This window comes from Lagopus muta, chromosome 3, assembly GCF_023343835.1.
Source record: "Lagopus muta isolate bLagMut1 chromosome 3, bLagMut1 primary, whole genome shotgun sequence".
Classification (NCBI taxonomy): domain Eukaryota; kingdom Metazoa; phylum Chordata; class Aves; order Galliformes; family Phasianidae; genus Lagopus; species Lagopus muta.
This window is the reverse complement of record NC_064435.1, coordinates 691,543-713,132: the sequence shown is the minus strand read 5'-3', so window position 1 is coordinate 713,132 and position 21,590 is coordinate 691,543. Positions and strand designations below refer to the sequence as shown.

Below are 21,590 nucleotides of genomic sequence, written 5' to 3'. Positions count from 1 at the left end.
TGACCCAGTGGTTGACCAATTGTTGGTCAATGGTTGACCAACAGGTGTCAAATGGTTGACCAGCGGTTCACCAACGGTTGACCAGGAGCCAGCAGTGAACCTTGGTGGCCAGGAGGTCCAACGGGACCCTGTGGTCCATTGCCAGAGCGCAGCCAGCAGGGCAGGGAGGTGCTGCTCCCCTCTGCTCTGCCCTGCAGGCACTGCTGCAGCGCTGCACCCGGCGCTGGGCTCCCAGTTCAGGGCAGACTGGGAAGTGCTGGGAGAGCCCAGCGGAGGGTGTGGGGATGGGGGGGCCTGGAGCCCCTCCTGGTGGGGATGGGCTGAGAGCCCCGGGGCTGTGCAGCTGGCTGAGAGGGGTCTGAGCATTGCTGATGGGTATCTGGGGGGTGAGGGTGGAAGGTGGGGGCCAGACGGGGCTGGGGGAGCTCTAGAACTTCCCAACCTTGACCGTCCTGTGGTTTTGTGACCCAGCTCCTCCAGGAAACGCTGGCATCCGTTTCGGACAACGCTTGGATCTGCCACTTTGTGACAGAGATGTGCCGGCAGCTGAACGGCTACAACGGATTCCCCACTGAAAAGGTGACGGATGCGGGGCTGGCGCTGGGTCCGTCCTCACTGGGACCAGCCTGGCAAATGGTGCTTTCCAAAGCATCGTCCTTCCTGCTGCTGGGAGAAGGGTGTCGGGAGAGAATTAAAATAGCAAGGCGTTCATTGGGGTGGGTGGACGCATTTGGAAACGGAATTCTTCCCATTTCCAGTGCGTGCGGTCAGTTCTGCCCCACGACTTGTCAAGAGCTCAGCCAGGGGCAGTCAGTCAGTCCTGACGTCTGTCCTGCTGTCCCCCGCTGTGTCCCAGCTCCTCTTGGCCATGCTGGAGGCTCAGATCCCCAACGCCCCTTTGTCCTTCCAGAACTTTCTGTACAAATGCATCGGGACGACGCTCGGGGCGTGCGTCAGCAAGGAGTTGGTCCAGAAACAGCTGCAGGAGCTGCTGGAAACGGCCCGGTACAACGAGGAGGCAGAGTGGGAGGTGAGAGGGGCTGGGGGGTTCTGCCTGCACCCATTGCCTGAAGGGGATTTGGGGTCCTGCTGCATCCCCAGGCTGGGGATCATGTGTCCCCATGGGGCTACGGGGCTTCCTGGGGCCCTTGGCTGCACTGCTGTTGTCTGTCCTTCCTCCACGCTGTGCTCTGCAGAGCCACATGCTCACAGATGCAGTGGGGTGCATGGCAAAACAATTGGGCAAAAAGGACTTGCAGGTTCTGATTGGCCAACAGTTAAGCAGTGGTTGACCAATGGATGGCCAATGGATGACCAATGGTTGACCAATGGATGGCCAATGGTTGACCAGTGGTTGACCAATGGATGGCCAATGGTTGACCAATGGATGGCCAATGGTTGACCAATGGTTGACCAATGGATGGCCAATGGTTGACCAATGGTTGACCAATGGATGGCCAATGGATGACCAGTGGTTGACTAATGGATGGCCAATGGTTGACCAATGGATGGCCAATGGTTGACCAATGGTTGACCAATGGATGGCCAAAGGTTCACCAATGGGTGGCCAATGGGTGGCCAGTGGTTGACCAATGGTTGGCCAATGGATGGCCAAAGGTTGACCAATGGTTGGCCAGTGGTTGGCCAATGGTTGACCAATGGTTGACCAATGGTTGACCAGTGTTTGGCCAATGGGTGGCCAATGGTTGACCAGTGGGTGGCCAAAGGTTGACTGATGGTTGATCAATGGATGGCCAATGGTTGACCAATGGATGGCCAATGGTTGACCAATGGATGGCCAATGGATGGCCAATGGATGACCAATGGATGGCCAATGGTTGACCGATGGTTGACCAATGGATGGCCAATGGTTGACCAATGGTTGACCAATGGGTGGCCAATGGTTGACCAATGGATGGCCAATGGTTGACCAGTGGTTGACCAATGGATGGCCAATGGTTGGCCAATGGTTGACCAATGGTTGACCAATGGGTGGCCAGTGGTTGACCAGTGGTTGACCAATGGATGGCCAATGGATGGCCAATGGTTGACCCCACAGTTGATCCAACAGTTGACGAATAGATGACCAATGTTTGCCCAAAGGTTGACTAATGGTTGACTAGTATTCAACCAATGTTTGTCCAGTGTCTTACCAGCAACTGACCAATGGTTGTCCAGTGTTCTACCCATGTGTGACCAACGATTGACCAGCAGTTGACCAGTAGTCAACCAGTGTTTGACCAATGGTTGATCCGATGGTTAACCAACAGTCGATCCAGTGGTTGACCAGCAGCCGTGCAGTGGTTGTGCAATGGTTTGACCAGTGCTTGTCCGGCAGTTGACCAATGGTGACCAGTTGTTGGCCAATGGTTGACCCAAGGGTTGATCAGCAGTCGGCCAACAGTTGACCTATTGTTCACCATGAGCCCACAGTGTGCCCAGGTGGCCAAGAGGGCCAACAGCATCCTGGCCTGCATCAGAAACAGTGCTGCCAGCAGGAGCAGGGAGGTGAGCATCCCCTGTACTCAGCACTGGTGAGGCCGCACCTCGAGTGCTGTGTTCAGTTTTGGGCCCCTCACTACAAGAAAGACATTGAGGCCCTGGAACGTGTTCAAAGGAAGCAACGAAGCTGGTGAGGGGTCTGGAGCACAGGGCTGGTGAGGAGACGCTGAAGGAGCTGGGAATGTTCAGTGTGAGAAGAGGAGCTCAGGGCAGAGCTCACTGCACTGTACAACCTCCTGAAGGCAGGTTGTGGTGCAAAAGGGCCTGGCCTCTTCTCCCAGGCAAATAGTAGGAGCTGAGGAAATGGCAAGAAGTTGTACCAGAGGAGGTTTATGTTGGATATGGGGAGAAACTTCTTCTCTCAGAGGGTGGTCAGGCCCTGCAATGGCTGCACAGGGAGGTGGTGGAGTCGCCATCCCTGGTTGTGTTCAAGAGGCGCCTGGATGAGGAGCTGCGAGATGTGGTTTAGTGCTGCTGGTACTGATAGCAACGGGAGGGGGGTTGGACTGGCTGATCTTGCAGGTCGTTTCCAACCTTGTGATTCTGTGTGGTTTGGGATGCTGTGCTCCAGCTTTGCACTGTCTCGTGCTGCTCCAGTTTTGCACGGCTCCGCTGAGGGCTGCATGAACAGCTGATGGCGTTGCAGCCTGACCTCTCCTGCGTGGTGCTGCCTTGCTGGTGTCACCTTGTGTCCCCAAAGGGGGGGGGGGGGTGGTTGCCAGCGCTGAGCTCTGCTGGGCACGGCTCAGCTGCCGGGAATGAAAGCAATCAAGGGGGGCTCTATTCAAGTGTCAGTGGGGTTGGGAATTAATTGCTTTCTGCTAATGCGTTTTCACCGCTCCCTCCAGGGACTCGCTTCCTGCTTCGGGATATGTGCAATAAATCACCTGGAGGAAACGCTGGCCAAGCTGGAGGATTTTGTGCGGTCTGATGTCTTCAAGAAATCCGTGGGGCTGTTCAGTATTTTCAAGGTAAGGGGCCCCAGTGCCTCCTAAGGGCTGTGGGGGGCGGCTCTGGATGTGCTGTGTTTGGTGTGGGGCTGGAGGATCCCGAACTGTAGAGAGGGAGATTGGCAGCACCGTGTCTTGGTCTGAGGACCCCGATGCAGGAGGAGAGGAGAGGAGAGGAGAGGAGAGGAGAGGAGAGGAGAGGAGAGGAGAGGAGAGGAGAGGAGAGGAGAGGAGAGGAGAGGAGAGGAGAGGAGAGGAGAGGAGAGGAGAGGAGAGGAGAGGAGAGGAGAGGAGAGGAGAGGAGAGGAGAGATAAGGGGAGATAAGGGGAGATAAGGGGAGATAAGGGGGGGAGGGGAGGGGAGGGGAGGGGAGGGGAGGGGAGGGGGGGAGGGGAGGGGAGGGGAGGGGAGGGGAGGGGAGGAGGAGGGGGGAGGGGAGGAAAGGAGGAGGGAGGGGAGGGGAGAGGAGAGGAGAGGAGAGGAGAGGAGAGGAGAGGAGAGGAGAGGAGAGGAGAGGAGAGGAGAGGAGAGGAGAGGAGAGGAGAGGAGAGGAGAGGAGAGGAGAGGAGAGGAGAGGAGAGGAGAGGAGAGGAGAGGAGAGGAGAGGAGAGGAGGGGAGAGGAGAGGAGGGGAGAGGGGAGGGGAGGAGAGGAGAGGAGAGGGGAGGGGAGGGGAGGGGAGATAAGAGGGGAGGGGAGGGGGGAGAGGAGAGGGGAGGGGAGGGGGGAGAGGAGAGGGGAGGGGAGGGGAGGGGAGGGGAGATAAGGGGGGAGGGGAGGGGAGATAAGAGGGGAGGGGAGATAAGGGGGGAGGGGAGGGGAGATAAGAGGGGAGGGGAAGGGAGATAAGAGGGGAGGGGAGGAAAGGAGGGGGGAGGGGAGGAAAGGAGGGGGGAGGGGAGGGGAGATAAGGGGGGAGGGGAAGGGAAGGGAAAGGGGAAGGGGAAGGGGAAGGGGAAGGGGAAGGGGAAGGGGAAGGGGAAGGGGAAGGGGAAGGGAAGGGAGAGGGCGCAGGGATGCTCAGGGGATGGAGCAGCTGTTAGGACAAAGGGGAGAAGTGCCTGAGGCTGTTGGTGGGCCCTGGACAGGCAGAAGTGGTGGGGGGCAGCCAGCCCATGGCAGGACTTGGCTGGGGGGGTCCTTTCCAACCCAACTGTGCTGTGGTTCTGTGATCTTTAAGGGCCCTTCCAACCCAACCACTCGGTGGTTCTACAATCTTTAGCACCTTTCCAACCCAACCATCCCAAGGCTCTATGAGCTTTTAATGACCTTTCCAACCCAACCATCTTATGCCAGAGCTGCATTGACGACTGTGGGTGGCAAACAGGAACCCATGTCTCAGGCGAGGACGTGCCCGAATGTGGTCCTATGGGGCTCTGGGCACATCTGCTGCTGACAGAATGGGGCGTAAAGACCTCAAACCACAAGGAGGGGGCCCTGATTCCCCCAAAGCCCCCACTGATCCATCCCATCTCCCCCACCAGGACCGCAGCGACCACGAAGTGGAGAAGATCAAGAGCGCCCTGATCCTGTGCTACGGGTTCGTGGCCGCTCACGCTCCCAGGGAGCTGCTGCTGTCCCGCGTCGAGGCCGACATCCTGAGGAACATCTCCCAGTACTTCAGCACCAAGGTGGGCATCGGGCCGGGGGGCACGGAGCACTCGGGGTGTCAGGGTGGGGAGGAGGGGGGCTGTGCAAGGACCACTGGTCCTATGGACGGCACCGCCGCTCAATGCCCGTGTCTTGTTTTGCAGGTTCTGGGGATAAAGGTAGAGACCAAGGTACAGTGTGGGGCGCTCAGTCTGCTCTGCTCTCTGCTCTGTGCTGCTCTCTTTACCTCTGGGCTTGGGGCTCGGGGCTGGGAGCGGGGGATTTTGCTGATCCTAAGCCCACGTCAGCAGGCAGAAGTCGCTCAATGGAGTTCTTTCCTTTGGGGTTTTTTTGGGTTCTGAGTTTTGAGCGGTGCTGTGCGAAGGCAGGAGTTGGAGGTGGAGATCCTTGTGGCTCAGTTCCGAATGGGGACGGTCTGTGGGTCGTTTTGTCAGACCAGAACACAGAAACCTGACTCCCCTACGTGGTATCACAGTATCACAGCATCACAGAACTGTAGGGTTGGAAGGGAGCTGCAGGGATCATGGAGTCCAACCCCCTGCCAAAGCAGGTTCCCTACAGCAGGTCGCACAGGTCGGCATCCAGGCAGGTCTTGAACATCTCCAGAGCAGGAGACTCCACCACCTCCCTGGGCAGCCTGTTCCAGTGAACAGTGGGACCCATAGAGACATGTTGGGACCCATAGAGACACGTTGGGACCCATAGAGACACATTGGGACCCATAGAGACACATTGGGACCCATAGACTCCCCCACCTCCCTGGGCAGCCTGTTCCAGTGAACAGTGGGACCATAGAGAGACGTTGGGACCCATTGGGACACTTTGGGACCCATAGGGACACGTTGGGACCCATAGAGACACGTTGGGACCCATAGAGACACGTTGGGACCCATAGAGACACGTTGGGACCCATAGACTCCTCCCCCTCCCTGCAGCCTGTTCCAGTGCTCCGTCACCTCACTGTACAGAAGTTCTTGTGCACATTGGTGCACAACTTCCTATGCTGCAGTTTCCAGCCGTTTCCCCTCGTCCTGTCTCCACTCCCCACTGAAAACAGTCCGGCCTCGCCATTCTGCCCCCCACACCTCAGATACTGACAGACCTGGATCAGCTCCCCTCTCAGCCTTCTTTCCTCCATGCTGAACAGACCCAGCTCACTCAGCCTTTCCCCATAGCAGAGATGCTCCAGGCCCCTCACCATCTTGGTGGCCCTCCGCTGGACTCTTCCCAAGAGATCCCTGTCTGTTTTGTGCTGGGCAGCCCAGAACTGGACGCAGTGGTAGAAAGTGACCGCACAGCGTGAGCGAATGACAGCTGTAGGGCCTGCTATTTCGTTGTATTAAAGCACTTGGATCTCCTCCTGAACTGTGGAAGTGTGCACTGCAGGCAGTGGTGAGCGCTGCTCGCACCTCCTCGGCCCCTCAGCTTGTAGAACCACAGGAAATGCAGGGTGTTAAAGAAGAAGGGTAAAAATGGGAGGAGAACAGCTGTTAAAAGATGAAAGGGTTTGTGTTGAAGTAGTGCCCACACACATCTGAATCCGTCCTTCCCATCCAAATCTGTCCTTCCCAAAGTAATGGCACAATGCAGCACAACCATCCTATGGCTCTGTGGTCTGCAAGGACCCTTCCAACCCAACCCAATACAGCACAACCATCCTATGGCTCTGTGGTCTGTAAGGACCCTTCCAACACAACACAACCCAATACAGCACAACCATTCCATGGCTCTGTGGTCTGCAAGGACCCTTCCAACACAACACAATACAGCACAACCATTCCATGGCTCTGTGGTCTGCAAGGACCTTTCCAACCCAACACAATACAGCACAACCATTCCATGGCTCTGTGGTCTGTAAGGACCCTTCCAACACCACACAACCCAATACAGCACAACCATTCCATGGCTCTGTGGTCTGTAAGGACCCTTCCAATGCAACCCAATACAGCACAACCATTCCATGCCTCTGTGGTCTGCAAGGACCCTTCAAACCCAACCCAATACAGCACAACCATTCCATGCCTCTGTGGTCTGCAAGGACCCTTCCAACACAACCCAACCCAATACAGCACAACCATTCCATGCCTCTGTGGTCTGTAAGGACCCTTCCAATGCAACCCAATACAGCACAACCATCCCATGGCTCTGTGGTCTGTAAGGACCCTTCCAATGCAACCCAATACAGCACAACCATCCCATGGCTCTGTGGTCTGTAAGGACCCTTCCAACACAACCCAACACAATGCAGCACAACCATTCCATGGCTCTGTGGTCTGCAAGGACCCTTCCAACACCACCCAACCCAATACAGCACAACCATTCCATGCCTCTGTGGTCTGTAAGGACCCTTCCAATGCAACCCAATACAGCACAACCATCCCATGGCTCTGTGGTCTGTAAGGACCCTTCCAATGCAACCCAACCCAATACAGCACAACCATTCTATGCCTCTGTGGTCTGCAAGGACCCTTCCAACACCACCCAACCCAATACAGCACAACCGTCCTATGGCTCTGTGGTCTGCAAGGACCCTTCCAACACCACACAACCCAATACAGCACAACCATTCCATGCCTCTGTGGTCTGCAAGGACCCTTCCAACACAACCCAACACAATACAGCACAACCATCCTATGGCTCTGTGGTCTGCAAGGACCCTTCCAACACAACCCAACCCAATACAGCACAACCATTCCATGGCTCTGTGGTCTTCAAGGACCCTTCCAATGCAACCCAATACAGCACAACCATTCCATGCCTCTGTGGTCTGCAAGGACCCTTCCAACACAACCCAACCCAATACAGCACAACCATCCTATGGCTCTGTGGTCTGCAAGGACCCTTCCAACACAACCCAACCCAATACAGCACAACCATCCTATGGCTCTGTGGTCTGCAAGGACCCTTCCAACACCACACAACCCAATACAGCACGACCATCCCATGGCTCTGTGGTCTGTAAGGACCCTTCCAACACAACCCAACACAATACAGCACAACCATTCCATGGCTCTGTGGTCTGTAAGGACCCTTCCAATGCAACCCAATACAGCACAACCATCCCATGGCTCTGTGGTCTGTAAGGACCCTTCCAACACAACCCATTTCATGTCTTTGTAATCTGTAAGGTAGATAGATATAATCTGTAAGGTAACTTTCAACCCAACCCAGCCATTCCATGGCTCTGTCGTCTGTAAGGACCCTTCCAACCCAACCCAACCCAACCCAGCCATTCCATAGCCCTATGATCTGCAAGGACCCTTCCAACCCAACCCAACCTGACCATCCCATGGCTCTATGATCTGCAAGGACCCTCCCAACCCAACCCAACCTGACCATCCCATGGCTCTATGATCTGCAAGGACCCTTCCAACCCAACCCAACCTGACCATCCCATGGCTCTATGATCTGCAAGGACCCTTCCAACCCAGCACAGCCCGCCCAGTTCTGTGTCTCTAATCTGTAGCTGCCTTCCAACACAGCCCAACAGAACCTATGGCTCTGTAGTCCGTAAGCTCCCTTCCAACCTGTCAATTCCATACAATCCTCTATATAGTGTCCTTCCCAACCCAACCAATCCTGTATCACTGTCATCTATAAAGTCCTTTCCAACCCACCCTGTTCCATGCCTCTGTGCTCTGTGAGGACCCACTCACCCCATGGCGTTGCCCCTGACCCCCGGCTGCGCTGTGCAGTGCCCACATCCTGCCCCCCGTTCCCCTCCTATCCCCCAACAGCGCAGGATGCTGCAGAGCCCCAGCTGCAGAGATTCATGCAGCTCATTTCCCCACCTTCCCCCAGGGAGCCATCACTCACCGACCAGATAGCAGACCGCAGATTGCCATCCCTGGGGGGGGGGGGGGGGAGCTAGGGGGCCGCATCTCTAGATTTACTTTATTTTCCAGGCTGAGCGATGACAAATGGCATTTGTCACGTTGAGGTGAAGCTGTCAGGGCCCCCGTCCCCCAGCTGCACTAACACGTTTTCCTTTGGGCTCCTCTGGCACTAACAGCTCCACTGTCCCCACCGCCGGGCTCAGCTGGGATGAGGGAGCACCGCTAATTGGGGTGGGGGCAGCCCCCCCCTGATGGCCACTGTTCCCATTCTGTGGGTCTGCCATCGTCTGTCCCTATGAGGACGGTGGGGTGACGGGCTGGAAACAAGGGTTGGTGGGAAGCACAGCCCCCCCTCTGTGTAAGGGATGCGGTTTTTGGGGAGACGTGGGAGAGTTTGGAGGCTCCTGGTGCTGCCTCAGCAAGGAGCTGAGACCCCAAAGTGTCGTCCCCCACATCACTGGATGTGAGCGGGGGGGGGTCAGTGCCCCATTGGCCATGAAGGGCCTCGTGCCCCACGGCTGAGATTCCCGATGTCCTGTGGTTATAGGAGCGCCTTGGTGCCCTGTTCTGATTCTAATGGCTATGGGGTTTCTAATGGTTCTAATGGCTATGGGGTTTCCAGTGTCCCTTGGCTATGGGGTTTCTAATTGTTCTAATGGCTATGGGGTTCTGGGTCTAATGGCTATGGGGTTCTGATTCTAATGGCTATGGGATTTCCAGTGTCCCTTGGCTATGGGGTTTCTAATGGTTCTAATGGCTATGGGGTTTCCAGTGTCCCTTGGCTATGGGGTTCTGATTCTAATGGCTATAGGGGTCATGGTGCCCCATGGTTATGGGGTTCTGGTTCTCTGTGACTATGGGGTTCCCAATTCTCTGTGGCTATGGTGGTCCCAGCACCCTATGGCTATGGGGTTCTGATTCTAATGGCTATGGGGTTCCGATTCTAATGGCTATGGGGTTTCCAGTGTCTCTTGGCTATGGGGTTCTGATTCTAATGGCTCTGGGGTTCTGATTCTAATGGCTATGGGGTTTCCAGTGTCCCATGGCTATGGGGCTCTGATTCTAATGGCTATGGGGCTCTGATTCTAATGGCTATGGGATTCCCAGTGTCCCTTGGCTATGGGGTTTCTAATGGTTCTAATGGCTATGGGGTTTCCAGTGTCCCTTGTCTATGGGGTTCTTATTCTAATGGCTATGGGGTTCTGATTCTAATGGCTATAGGGGTCATGGTGCCCCATGGTTATGGGGTTCTGGTACTCTGTGACTATGGGGTTCCCAATTCTCTGTGGCTATGGTTGACCCAGTGCCCTATGGCTATGGGGCTCTGATTCTAATGGCTATGGGGGTCCCAGTGCCCCATGTTTGTGGGATTCCCAAGTCTTAGTGATTGTGAGGTTCCCAGTGTTCCTTGGCTATGGGGTTCTGATTCTAATGGCTATGGGGTTCTGATTCTAATGGCTATGGGGTTCTGATTCTAATGGCTATGGGGTTTCCAGTGTCCCATGGCTATGGGGTTCTGATTCTAATGGCTATGGGGTTCTGATTCTAATGGCTATGGGGTTTCCAGTGTCCCTTGGCTATGGGGTTTCTAATGGTTCTAATGGCTATGGGGTTCCCAATTCTAATGGCTTATAGGGGTCATGGTGCCCCATCGTTATGGGGTTCTGGTTCTCTGTGGCTGTGGGGTTCCCAATTCTCTGTGGCTATGGTGGTCCCAGTGCCCTATAGCTATGGGGTTCTGATTCTAATGGCTATGGGGTTTCCAGTGTCCCATGGCTATGGGGTTCTGATTCTAATGGCTATGGGGTTTCCAGTATCCCATGGCTATGGGGTTCTGATTCTAATGGCGATGGGGTTCTGATTCTAATGGCTATGGGGTTTCCAGTGTCCCTTGGCTACGGGGTTCTGGTTCTAATGGCTATGGGGTTCTGGTTCTAATGGCTACGGGGTTCTGGTTCTAATGGCTATGGGGTTCTGGTTCTAATGGCTATGGGGTTCTGGTTCTAGTGGCTATGGGGTTCTGGTTCAAATGGCCATGGGGTTTCCAGTGTCCCGTGGCTATGGGGTTCTGATTCTAATGGCTATGGGGTTTCCAGTGTCCCATGGCTATGGGGTTCTGATTCTAATAGCTATGGGGTTCTGATTCTAATGGCTATGGGGTTCCCAGTGTCCCTTGTCTATGGGGTTCTGATTCTAATGGCTCTGGGGTTCTGATTCTAATGGCTATGGGGTTTCCAGTGTCCCTTGGCTATGGGGTTCTGATTCTAATGGCTATGGGGTTCCCAGTGTCCCTTTTCTATGGGGTTCTGATTCTAATGGCTGTGGGGTTCTGATTCTAATGGCTATAGGGGTCATGGTGCGCCATGGTTATGGGGTTCTGGTTCTCTGTGGCTATGGGGTTCCCAATTCTCTGTGGCTATGGTTGTCCCAGCACCCTATGGCTATGGGGTTCTGATTCTAATGGCTATGGGGTTTCCAGTGTCCCTTGGCTATGGGGTTTCTAATGGTTCTAATGGCTATGGGGTTTCTAATGGTTCTAATGGCTATGGGGTTCCCAATTCTAATGGCTTATAGGGGTCATGGTGCCCCATGGTTATGGGGTTCTGGTTCTCTGTGGCTGTGGGGTTCCCAATTCTCTGTGGCTATGGTGGTCCCAGCGCCCTATGGCTATGGGGTTCTGATTCTAATGGCTATGGGGTTTCCAGTGTCCCATGGCTCTGGGGTTCTGATTCTAATGTCTATAGGGGTCCCACTGCCCCATGACTATGGGGATTCCCAATTCTTTGTGGCTGTGGTGGTCCCAGCGCCCTATGGCTATGGGGTTCTGATTCTAATGGCTATGGGGTTCTGATTCTAATGGCTATGGGTTTCCAGTGTCCCTTGGCTATGGGGTTCTGATTCTAATGGCTATGGGGTTTCCAGTGTCCCTTGGCTATGGGGTTCTGATTCTAATGGCTATGGGGTTCCCAGTGTCCCATGGCTATGGGGTTCTGATTCTAATGGCTATGGGGTTCTGATTCTAATGGCTATGGGGTTTCCAGTGTCCCTTGGCTATGGGGTTTCTAATGGTTCTAATGGCTATGGGGTTCCGATTCTAATGGCTATAGGGGTCATGGTGCCCCTATGGCTATGGGGCTCTGATTCTTTGCAGCAATGGGGGTCGTGGTGCCCCACAGCCATGGGGTGTCCTGTCAGTATGGAGGCCCAGCCGCTCCCCACAGAGCCCGGTGTGGGGAGGGACATGGGGCAAAGTGTCCCCAGTGCCTGGAGGTGCCAATCTGTGGTGGTGTCCCCACGGTTCTGTGCTCAGGACCTGACCCTGAAGCTGTGCCTCATCCGGAGCGTCGCCATGATCAGCCGGGCCGTCCGTGGCAGCACCAAATGCACTGACTTTGTTCTGGGTCGCAAAGCCGAACTCGTGGCGCAGATGGTGGTGAGAAAAGGGTGTCAGGGTTGGGTGGTTTGGGAGGGAGGGGGGAAGGGGTCAGGATTTGGGGGGTGGGGAGTGGGGTGGATGTGACATCGCCGTCCCCAGCCCCATCCCCTTGGTCTGTGTTGCAGGAGTTCATCAAAGCAGAACCGCTGGACTCGATGCGGACTCCGGTGCGGCAGTGGGCGATGGTCACCTGCACTCACCTGGTGTATCCTCTGTAGAGCCGAGGGATACGTGGGTTGGAAGGGTCCTGGAAGGTCATAGAGGCATGGGATGGTTGGGTTGGACTGGGTTCAGAGGGTCCTGGAAGGTCATAGAGGCATGGGATGGAATAGGTTAGAAGAGTTGTGGAAGGTCATAGAGGCATGGGATGGTTGGGTTGGATTGGATTCAGAGGGTCCTGGAAAGTCGTAGAGGCATGGGATGGTTGGGTTGGATTGGGTTCAGAGGGTCCTGGAAGGTCATAGAGGCATGGGATGGTTGGGTTGGACTGGGTTCAGAAGGTCCTGGAAGGTCATAGAGGCATGGGATGGTTGGGTTGGATTGGGTTCAGAAGGTCCTGGAAGGTCATAGAGGCTTGGGATGGTTGGGTTGGATTGGGTTCAGAGTGTCCTGGAAGGTCACAGAGGCATGGGATGGTTGGGTTGGAGTGGGTTCAGAAGGTCCTGGAAGGTCACAGAGGCATGGGATGGTTGGGTTGGATTGGGTTCAGAGGGTCCTGGAAGGTCATAGAGGCTTGGGATGGTTGGGTTGGATTGGGTTCAGAGGGTCCTGGAAGGTCATAGAGGCATGGGATGGTTGGGTTGGAGTGGGTTCAGGAGGTCCTGAAAGGTCATTGAGGCATGGGATGGTTGGGTTGGACTGGGTTCAGAAGGTCCTGGAAGGTCATAGAGGCTTGGGATGGTTGGGTTGGAGTGGGTTCAGAGTGTCCTGGAAGGTCACAGAGGCATTGGATGGTTGGGTTGGATTGGGTTCAGAGGGTCCTGGAAGGTCCTAGAGGCATGGGATGGTTGGGTTGGACTGGGTTCAGAGGGTCCTGAAAGGTCATAGAGACATGGGATGGTTGGGTTGGACTGGGTTCAGAGGGTCCTGGAAGGTCATAGAGGCATGGGATGGTTGGGTTGGATTGGGTTCAGAGGGTCCTGGAAGGTCATTGAGGCATTTGATGGTTGGGTTGGATTGGTTTCAGAGGGTCCTGGAAGGTCGTAGAGGCATGGGATGGTTGGGTTGGACTGGGTTCAGAAGGTCCTGGAAGGTGATAGAGGCATGGGATGGTTGGGTTGGATTGGGTTCAGAGGGTCCTGGAAGGTCATAGAGGCATGGGATGGTTGGGTTGGACTGGGTTCAGAAAGTCCTGGAAGGTTGTAGAGGCATGGGATGGTTGGGGTGGACTGGGTTCAGAAGGTCCTGGAAGGTCATAGAGGCATGGGATGGTTGGGTTGGACTGGGTTCAGAAGGTCCTGGAAGGTCGTAGAGGCATGGGATGGTTGGGTTGGAGTGGGTTCAGAGGGTTCTGGAAGGTCTTAGAGGCATGGGATGTTGGGTTGGAGTGGGTTCAGAGGGTCCTGGAAGGTCATAGAGGCATGGGATGGTTGGGTTGGACTGGGTTCAGAAGGTTCTGGAAGGTCACAGAGGCATGGGATGGTTGGGTTGGAGTGGGTTTAGAAGGTCCTGGAAGGTCATAGAGGCTTGGGATGGTTGGGTTGGAGTGGGTTCAGAGGGTCCTGGAAGGTCATAGAGGCATGGGATGGTTGGGTTGGACTGGGTTCAGAAGGTCCTGGAAGGTCTTAGAGGCATGGGATGGTTGGGTTGGAGTGGGTTCAGAGGGTCCTGGAAGGTCATTGAGGCATTTGATGGTTGGGTTGGAGTGGGTTCAGAGGGTCCTGGAAGGTCCTAGAGGCATGGGATGGTTGGGTTGGAGTGGGTTCAGAGGATCCTGGAAGGTCATTGAGGCATGGGATGGTTGGGTTGGACTGGGTTCAGAGGATCCTGGAAGGTCTTAGAGGCATGGGATGGTTGGGTTGGATTGGGTCCAGAGGGTCCTGGAAGGTCATAGAGGCATGGGATGGTTGGGTTGGAGTGGGTTCAGGAGGTCCTGGAAGGTCATAGAGGCATGGGATGGTTGGGTTGGACTGGGTTCAGAAGGTCCTGGAAGGTCGTAGAGGCATGGGATGGTTGGGTTGGATTGGGTTCAGAGGGTCCTGGAAGGTCATAGAGGCATGGGATGGTTGGGTTGGACTGGGTTCAGGGGGTCCTGGAAGGTCATAGAGGCATGGGATGGTTGGGTTGGATTGGGTTCAGAAGGTCCTGGAAGGTCTTAGAGGCATGGGATGGTTGGGTTGGATTGTGTTCAGAAGGTCCTGGAAGGTCATAGAGGCTTGGGATGGTTGGGTTGGAGTGGGTTCAGAAGGTCCTGGAAGGTCATAGAGGCATGGGATGGTTGGTTGGAGTGGGTTCAGAGGGTCCTGGAAGGTCATAGAGGCATGGGATGTTGGGTTGGAGTGGGTTTAGAAGGTCCTGGAAGGTCATAGAGGCATGGGATGGTTGGGTTGGACTGGGTTCAGAAGGTCCTGGAAGGTCATAGAGGCATGGGATGGTTGGGTTGGACTGGGTTCAGAGGGTCCTGGAAGGTCTTAGAGGCATGGGATGGTTGGGTTGGACTGGGTTCAGAGGGTCCTGGAAGGTCTTAGAGGCATGGGATGGTTGGGTTGGACTGGGTTCAGAGGGTCCTGAAAGGTCATAGAGGCATGGGATGGTTGGGTTGGACTGGGTTCAGAGGGTCCTGGAAGGTCATAGAGGCATGGGATGGTTGGGTTGGACTGGGTTCAGAAGGTCCTGGAAGGTCTTAGAGGCATGGGATGGTTGGGTTGGATTGGGTTCAGAGGGTCCTGGAAGGTCATAGAGGCATGGGATGGTTGGGTTGGAGTGGGTTCAGAAGGTCCTGGAAGGTCCTAGAGGCATGGGATGGTTGGGTTGGACTGGGTTCAGAAGGTCCTGGAAGGTCAGAGAGGCATAGGATGGTTGGGTTGGACTGGGTTCAGAGGGTCCTGGAAGGCAATAGAGGCATGGGATGGTTGGGTTGGAGTGGGTTCAGAAGGTCCTGGAAGGTCCTAGAGGCATGGGATGGTTGGGTTGGACTGGCTTCAGAGGGTCCTGGAAGGTCATAGAGGCATGGGATGGTTGGGTTGGACTGGGTTCAGGGGGTCCTGGAAGGTCCTAGAGGCATGGGATGGTTGGGTTGGAGTGGGTTCAAAGGGTCCTGGAAGGTCATAGAGGCATGGGATGGTTGGGTTGGACTGGGTTCAGAAGGTCCTGGAAGGTCATAGAGGCATGGGATGGTTGGATTGGACTGGGTTCAGAGGGTCCTGGAAGGTCGTAGAGGCATGGGATGGTTGGGTTGGATTGGGTCCAGAGGTCCTGGAAGGTCATAAAGGCATGGGATGGTTGGGTTGGAGTGGGTTCAGAGGGTCCTGGAAGGTCATAGAGGCATGGGATGGTTGGGGTGGATTGGGTTCAGAGGGTCCTGGAAGGTCATAGAGGCATGGGATGGATGTGTTTGATTGGGTTCAGAAGGTCCTGGAAGGTCGTAGAGGCATGGGATGGTTGGGTTGGATTGGGTTCAGAGGGTCCTGGAAGGTCATAGAGGCATGGGATGGTTGGGTTGGATTGGGTTCAGAGGGTCCTGGAAGGTCATAGAGGCATGGGATGGTTGGTTGGATTGGGTTCAGAGGGTCCTGGAAGGTCTTAGAGGCATGGGATGGTTGGGTTGGAATAGGTTAGAAGGGTCCTGGAAGGTCATGGAGGTATGGGATGGTTGGGTTGGAAGGGTCCTGAAAGGTCATCATAGAAGGAGTTGGGATGGCAGGGTCCTGGAAGGTCATAGAACTGTGGGATGGTTGGGTTGGAAGGGTTCTGAAGGGTAGCCATGTAATGGTTGGCTTGGGAGAGTCCTGACAAATGATAGGGCCGTGGATTTGTTGGATTGGAAGGGTCCTTAAAGATCACAGGCACATGGCATGGTTGGGTTGGGTTGGAACGGTCCTTAAAGATCACAGGCCCTGCTTGTGTTTGGTGATTCATGGTCCTTGAGGTCCCTTCCAACCCTGTGACTCTGTAAGGGTCCTAGAGCTGCGGGATGCTTGTGGGGTTGGGATGATCTTTAAAGGTCATATGGGAAGGGTTTGGGTCAGAAGGGTCCTGAAAGATCGTAAAGCCACGGGATGGTTGGGTTGGGAGGGTCCTTAAGGGTCAATGGAGATGGGATCGGCCTAGAAAGGTCCTTTAAGGGTGGGCATGGTGGGGATGGATTGGTGTTGGACCTGGAGGTCTCTTCCAACCCCGGTGACCCCGCCAGCGCGTGACAGGGCCAGCAGAATTTTGTTCCATCCCTCCTACCGTACTCCTGAACCCCCACCTCAGCCTCCTGGAGCCCCAGCTCAGCGACCCCGACCGCACGGAGCTGATGGACGCGTGCCTGGCCGGCGTCCTGGCGCTGCCCCCGCTGGACCCACTGTGGGACCGCGATGGGGACGGCGGCGATGCGCCCTACAGCGAGGTTGGGAGGCTCTCCGTCCCTATTCCTGAGGGCACCCCTTCTATCTCCCGCTCCTGGGGGTGTCCCTTCTCTATTCCTGGGGGTCCCCTGTCATCTCCCAGCCCTGGGGGTTTCTCTCCTCTGCCCCCCACCCCAGGGGGGGTCCCTTCTGTCCCCCATTCCTAGCTGTCTCAACTCCATCCCCAACTCCCCCTCCATCCCCAGCTCCCGAGGGTCCCCTGTCCACCTCCCACTCCTGGGGCCGTTCCCTCCATGCTCTGTTCCTTGGGATTCCCTTCCATCTCCCAATCCCGGGGGTCCCTCCCTCTTCTTCCCACTCCATCACCTATTCCTAGGGGTACCCCTTCCATCCCTACTCCTGGAAGCACCCACCTCCACCCTCTCCCCACTCCTGGATGCGCCCCCTCCATCTCTCACTCCTGAGGATGTTCCCTCCACCCCCTATTCCTGGGCTTTCCCCCTCTACCCCCCCAACTCCTGGGGGTACCCCACCGCCCCCTGGTTCTGGGCTGCATCTCACATCCCGAAACCACCCCACAGGAGCTGTTTGCAGACACCCTCGGTGCCCTCCAGGAGCTGCTGAAGACCCTCCTGCAGCGCAGCCTGACCCCACATGGCCTGCAGGACATGTTTGCGGTACGTGCCGGTTCCGTCTCACCCACTGTCCCCTTCCTGTGTCACCCGAGGACCCCACCACCCTCTGATGACGTTATTCCCCCCCTCCTTCCCCCCATACTGCAGCACTTGGGCCCGTGGATCAAATCCAGCAAGCAGCACGAGCGGCAGCGTGCCGTGGAGCTCAGCGCCGCGCTGCTGGACTTCTACCTGGGCAGGCTCAACGTCAGCGTAAGTCTGCATCAGTGGCACCGCCTGTGTGTCCTCCTGTCATCCCAGTGCCACCCCAGTGCTGTCTGTGTGTGTCCCAGTGCCGTCCTGGTGCCATCCCAGTGCCATCCCAGTGCTGCCCCTGTGTATCCCAGTGCCATCCCAGTGCCATCCTGGCACCATCCCAGTGCCATCCCAATGCCATCCTGGTGTCGTCCCAGTGCCATCCCAGTGCCATCCCGATGCCATCCCGGTGCCATCCCAGTGCCATACTAATGCCATCCTGGTGCCATCCCAGTGCCATCCCAATGCCATCCCAATGCCATCCCAGTGCCATCCCAGTGCCATCCTGGCACCATCCCAGTGCCATCCCGATGCCATCCTGGTGCCATCCCAGTGCCATCCCAATGCCATCCCGGTGCCATCCCAGTGCCATCCCAATGCCATCCCCATGCCATCCCAGTGCCATCCCGGTGCCATCCCAGTGCCATCCCAATGCCATCCCAATGCCATCCCAGTGCCATCCCAGTGCCATCCCAATGCCATCCCGGTGCCATCCCAGTGCCATCCCGGTGCCATCCCAATGCCATCCCAATGCCATCCCAGTACCATCCCAGTGCCATCCCAGTGCCATCCCAATGCCATCCCAAAGCCATCCCAGTGCCATCCCAGTGCCATCCCAATGCCATCCCAATGCCATCCCTGATGCCATCCCAGTGCCATCCCAATGCCATCCCAGTGCCATCTCAGTGCCATCCCAATGCCATCCCAGTGCCATCCTGGCACCATCCCAGTGCCATCCCAATGCCATCCCAGTGCCATCTCAGTGCCATCTCAGTGCCATCCCAGTGCCATCCCAATGCCATCCCGGTGCCATCCCAGTGCCATCCCAGTACCATCCCAGTACCATCCCAGTGCCATCCCAATGCCATCCCGGTGCCATCCCAGTGCCATCCCAATGCCATCCCGGTGCCATCCCAGTGCCATCCCAATGCCATCCCCATGCCATCCCAGTGCCATCCCGGTGCCATCCCAGTGCCATCCCAATGCCATCCCAATGCCATCCCAGTGCCATCCCAATGCCATCCCAGTGCCATCCCAGTGCCATCCCAATGCCATCCCGGTGCCATCCCAGTGCCATCCCGGTGCCATCCCAATGCCATCCCAATGCCATCCCAGTACCATCCCAGTGCCATCCCAGTGCCATCCCAATGCCATCCCAAAGCCATCCCAGTGCCATCCCAGTGCCATCCCAATGCCATCCCAATGCCATCCCTGATGCCATCCCAGTGCCATCCCAATGCCATCCCAGTGCCATCTCAGTGCCATCCCAATGCCATCCCAGTGCCATCCTGGCACCATCCCAGTGCCATCCCAATGCCATCCCAGTGCCATCTCAGTGCCATCTCAGTGCCATCCCAGTGCCATCCCCATGCCATCCCAGTGCCATCCTGGTGCCATCCCAGTGCCATCCCAGTGCCATCCCAATGACATCCCAGTGCCATCCTGGCACCATCCCAGTGCCATCCCAGTGCCATCCCATTGCCATCCCGGTGCCATCCCAGTGCCATCCCAGTGCCATCCCAAAGCCATCCCAGTGCCATCCCGGTGCCATCCCAATGCCATCCCAGTGCCATCCCAATGCCATCCCAATGCCATCCCAATGCCATCCCAGTACCATCCCAGTGCCATCCCAGTGCCATCCCAGTGCCATCCCAATGCCATCCTGGCACCATCCCCATGCCTTCCCAATGCCATCTTGGTGCCATCCCAGTGCCATCCCTGATGCCACCCCAGTACCATCCCAATACCATCCCAGTACCATCCCAGTACCATCCCAATGCCTTCCCAGTGCCATCCTGGCACCATCCCAAAGCCATCCCAGTGCCATCCCAATGCCATCCTGGCACCATCCCCATGCCATCCCGATGCCATCCCTGATGCCACCCCAGTGCCATCCTGGCGCCATCTTGGTGCCATCCTAGTACCATCCCACTGCCATCCCAGTACCATCCCACTGCCATCCCAGTACCATCCCAGTACCATCCCAATGCCATCCCAATGCCATCCCAATGCCATCCCTGATGCCACCCCAGTGCCCTCCTGTCGCCATCTTGGTGCCATCTTGGTGCCATCCCACTACCATCCCAGTACCATCCCAGTACCATCCTGATGCCACCCCAATGTCTTCCCAGTGCTGTCCTGGTGCCATCCCGGTGCCATCCCAGTGCCATCCTAATGCCATCCTGGCACCATCCCAATGCCATCCCCATGCCATCCCAGTGCCATCCCAGTGCCAACCCAATGCCATCCCTGATGCCACCCCAGTGCCATCCTGGCGCCATCTTGGTGCCATCCCAGTACCATCCCAGTGCCATCCTGGCACCATCCCGATGCCACCCCAATGCCATCCCAATGCCATCCTGGCACCATCTTGGTGCCATCCCAGTCCCATCCCAGTACCATCCCAGTACCATCCTGATGCCACCCCAATGTCTTCCCAGTGCTGTCCTGGTGCCATCTTGGTGCCATCCCAATACCATCCCAGTGCCATCCCAATGCCATCCCTGATGCCACCCCAGTGCCATCCTGGCACCATCCCAGTGCCATCCCTGATGCCATCCTGGTGCTGTCCTGGCGCCATCTTGGTGCCATCCCAGTACCATCCCAGTACCATCCCAATGCCACCCCAATGTCATCCCAATGCCATCCTGGCGCCATCTTGGTGCCCTCCCATTGCCATCCCAGCCCCAACGCAGCCATGCTGTCCCCACAGACCGTTGTCCCATTCTACAACCTCGGCGTGCTCATCGCGCTCTTCTCCCCGCGCTGCTCCGACTCGGTGGGCAGCGTCCGGCAGCGCGCCGTCGATTGCGTCTACAGCCTGCTCTACATCCAGCTGTGCTACGAAGGTGGGCGCTGGGGGGTGGGCCCAGGGCGTGGGGTGGGCTGGGGGGGGGGGTCAGACCCCTTCCCCTGGTTATTGGGCAGCAGAAAAAGAACCCACAAATGGGATCATTGGGGTTGGGGGAGACCTCTGAGATTCCAGAGTCCAACCCCAGCCTGCCCCCACCATGACCCTAAATAGAACCATAGAGTCATTAAGGTCGGAAGAGACCTTCAGGGTCATCCAGACCAACCCCAACCTGCCCCACCATGACCCTAAATTGAACCATGGAGTCATTAAGGTTAGAAGTGACCTTCAAGGTCATCCAGGCCAACCCCAACCTTTCCTGACCATGACCTTAATTAGAATCATTAGGGTTGGAAGAGACCTTCAAGGTCATCCAGTCCAACCCCAACCTGCTCCACCATGACCCCAAATTGAACCATAGAGTCATTAAGGTCAGAAGAGACCTTCAAGGTCATCCAGTCCAACCCCAACCCTCCCTGACCATGACCTTAATTAGAATCATTAGGGTTGGAGGAGACCTCAAGGTCTGACACTCCAACCCCAACCTGCCCCACCATGACCCCAGTAGAACCATAGAGTCATCAAGGTTGGAAGAGCCTTCTAGGGTCCCCCAGTCCAACCCCAACCTGCCCCACCATGACCCTAAATAGAACCATGGAGTCATTAAGGACAGAAGAGACCTTCAAGGTCATCCAGTCCAACCCCAACCCTCCCTGACCATGACCTTAATTAGAATCATTAGGGTTGGAGGAGACCTCAAGGTCTGACACTCCAACCCCAACCTACCCCCACCATGACCCCAGTAGAACCATAGAGTCATCAAGGTTGGAAGAGCCTTCTAGGGTCCCCCAGTCCAACCCCAACCTACCCCCACCATGACCCCAAATTGAACCGGAAGAGACCTTCAGGGTCATCCAGACCAACCCCAACCTGCTCCACCATGACCCCAAATTGAACTGTAGAG

At 56.4% G+C, this 21,590-nt stretch overlaps 1 protein-coding gene across 1 annotated transcript in view; it reads left to right on the top strand.

Annotated features, from left to right (window-relative positions):
* The window catches only part of LOC125691184 (maestro heat-like repeat-containing protein family member 1), a 146,356-nt gene that overhangs the window by 76,879 nt on the left and 47,887 nt on the right, over window positions 1-21,590 (top strand). Inside the window, 11 exon segments of the mRNA XM_048940225.1 lie at window positions 472-579; window positions 911-1,030; window positions 3,351-3,473; window positions 4,937-5,083; window positions 5,207-5,233; window positions 12,210-12,332; window positions 12,461-12,540; window positions 16,752-16,887; window positions 17,428-17,523; window positions 17,629-17,733; window positions 20,489-20,624. Coding sequence (XP_048796182.1) covers window positions 472-579; window positions 911-1,030; window positions 3,351-3,473; window positions 4,937-5,083; window positions 5,207-5,233; window positions 12,210-12,332; window positions 12,461-12,540; window positions 16,752-16,887; window positions 17,428-17,523; window positions 17,629-17,733; window positions 20,489-20,624 — 1,201 coding nt within the window.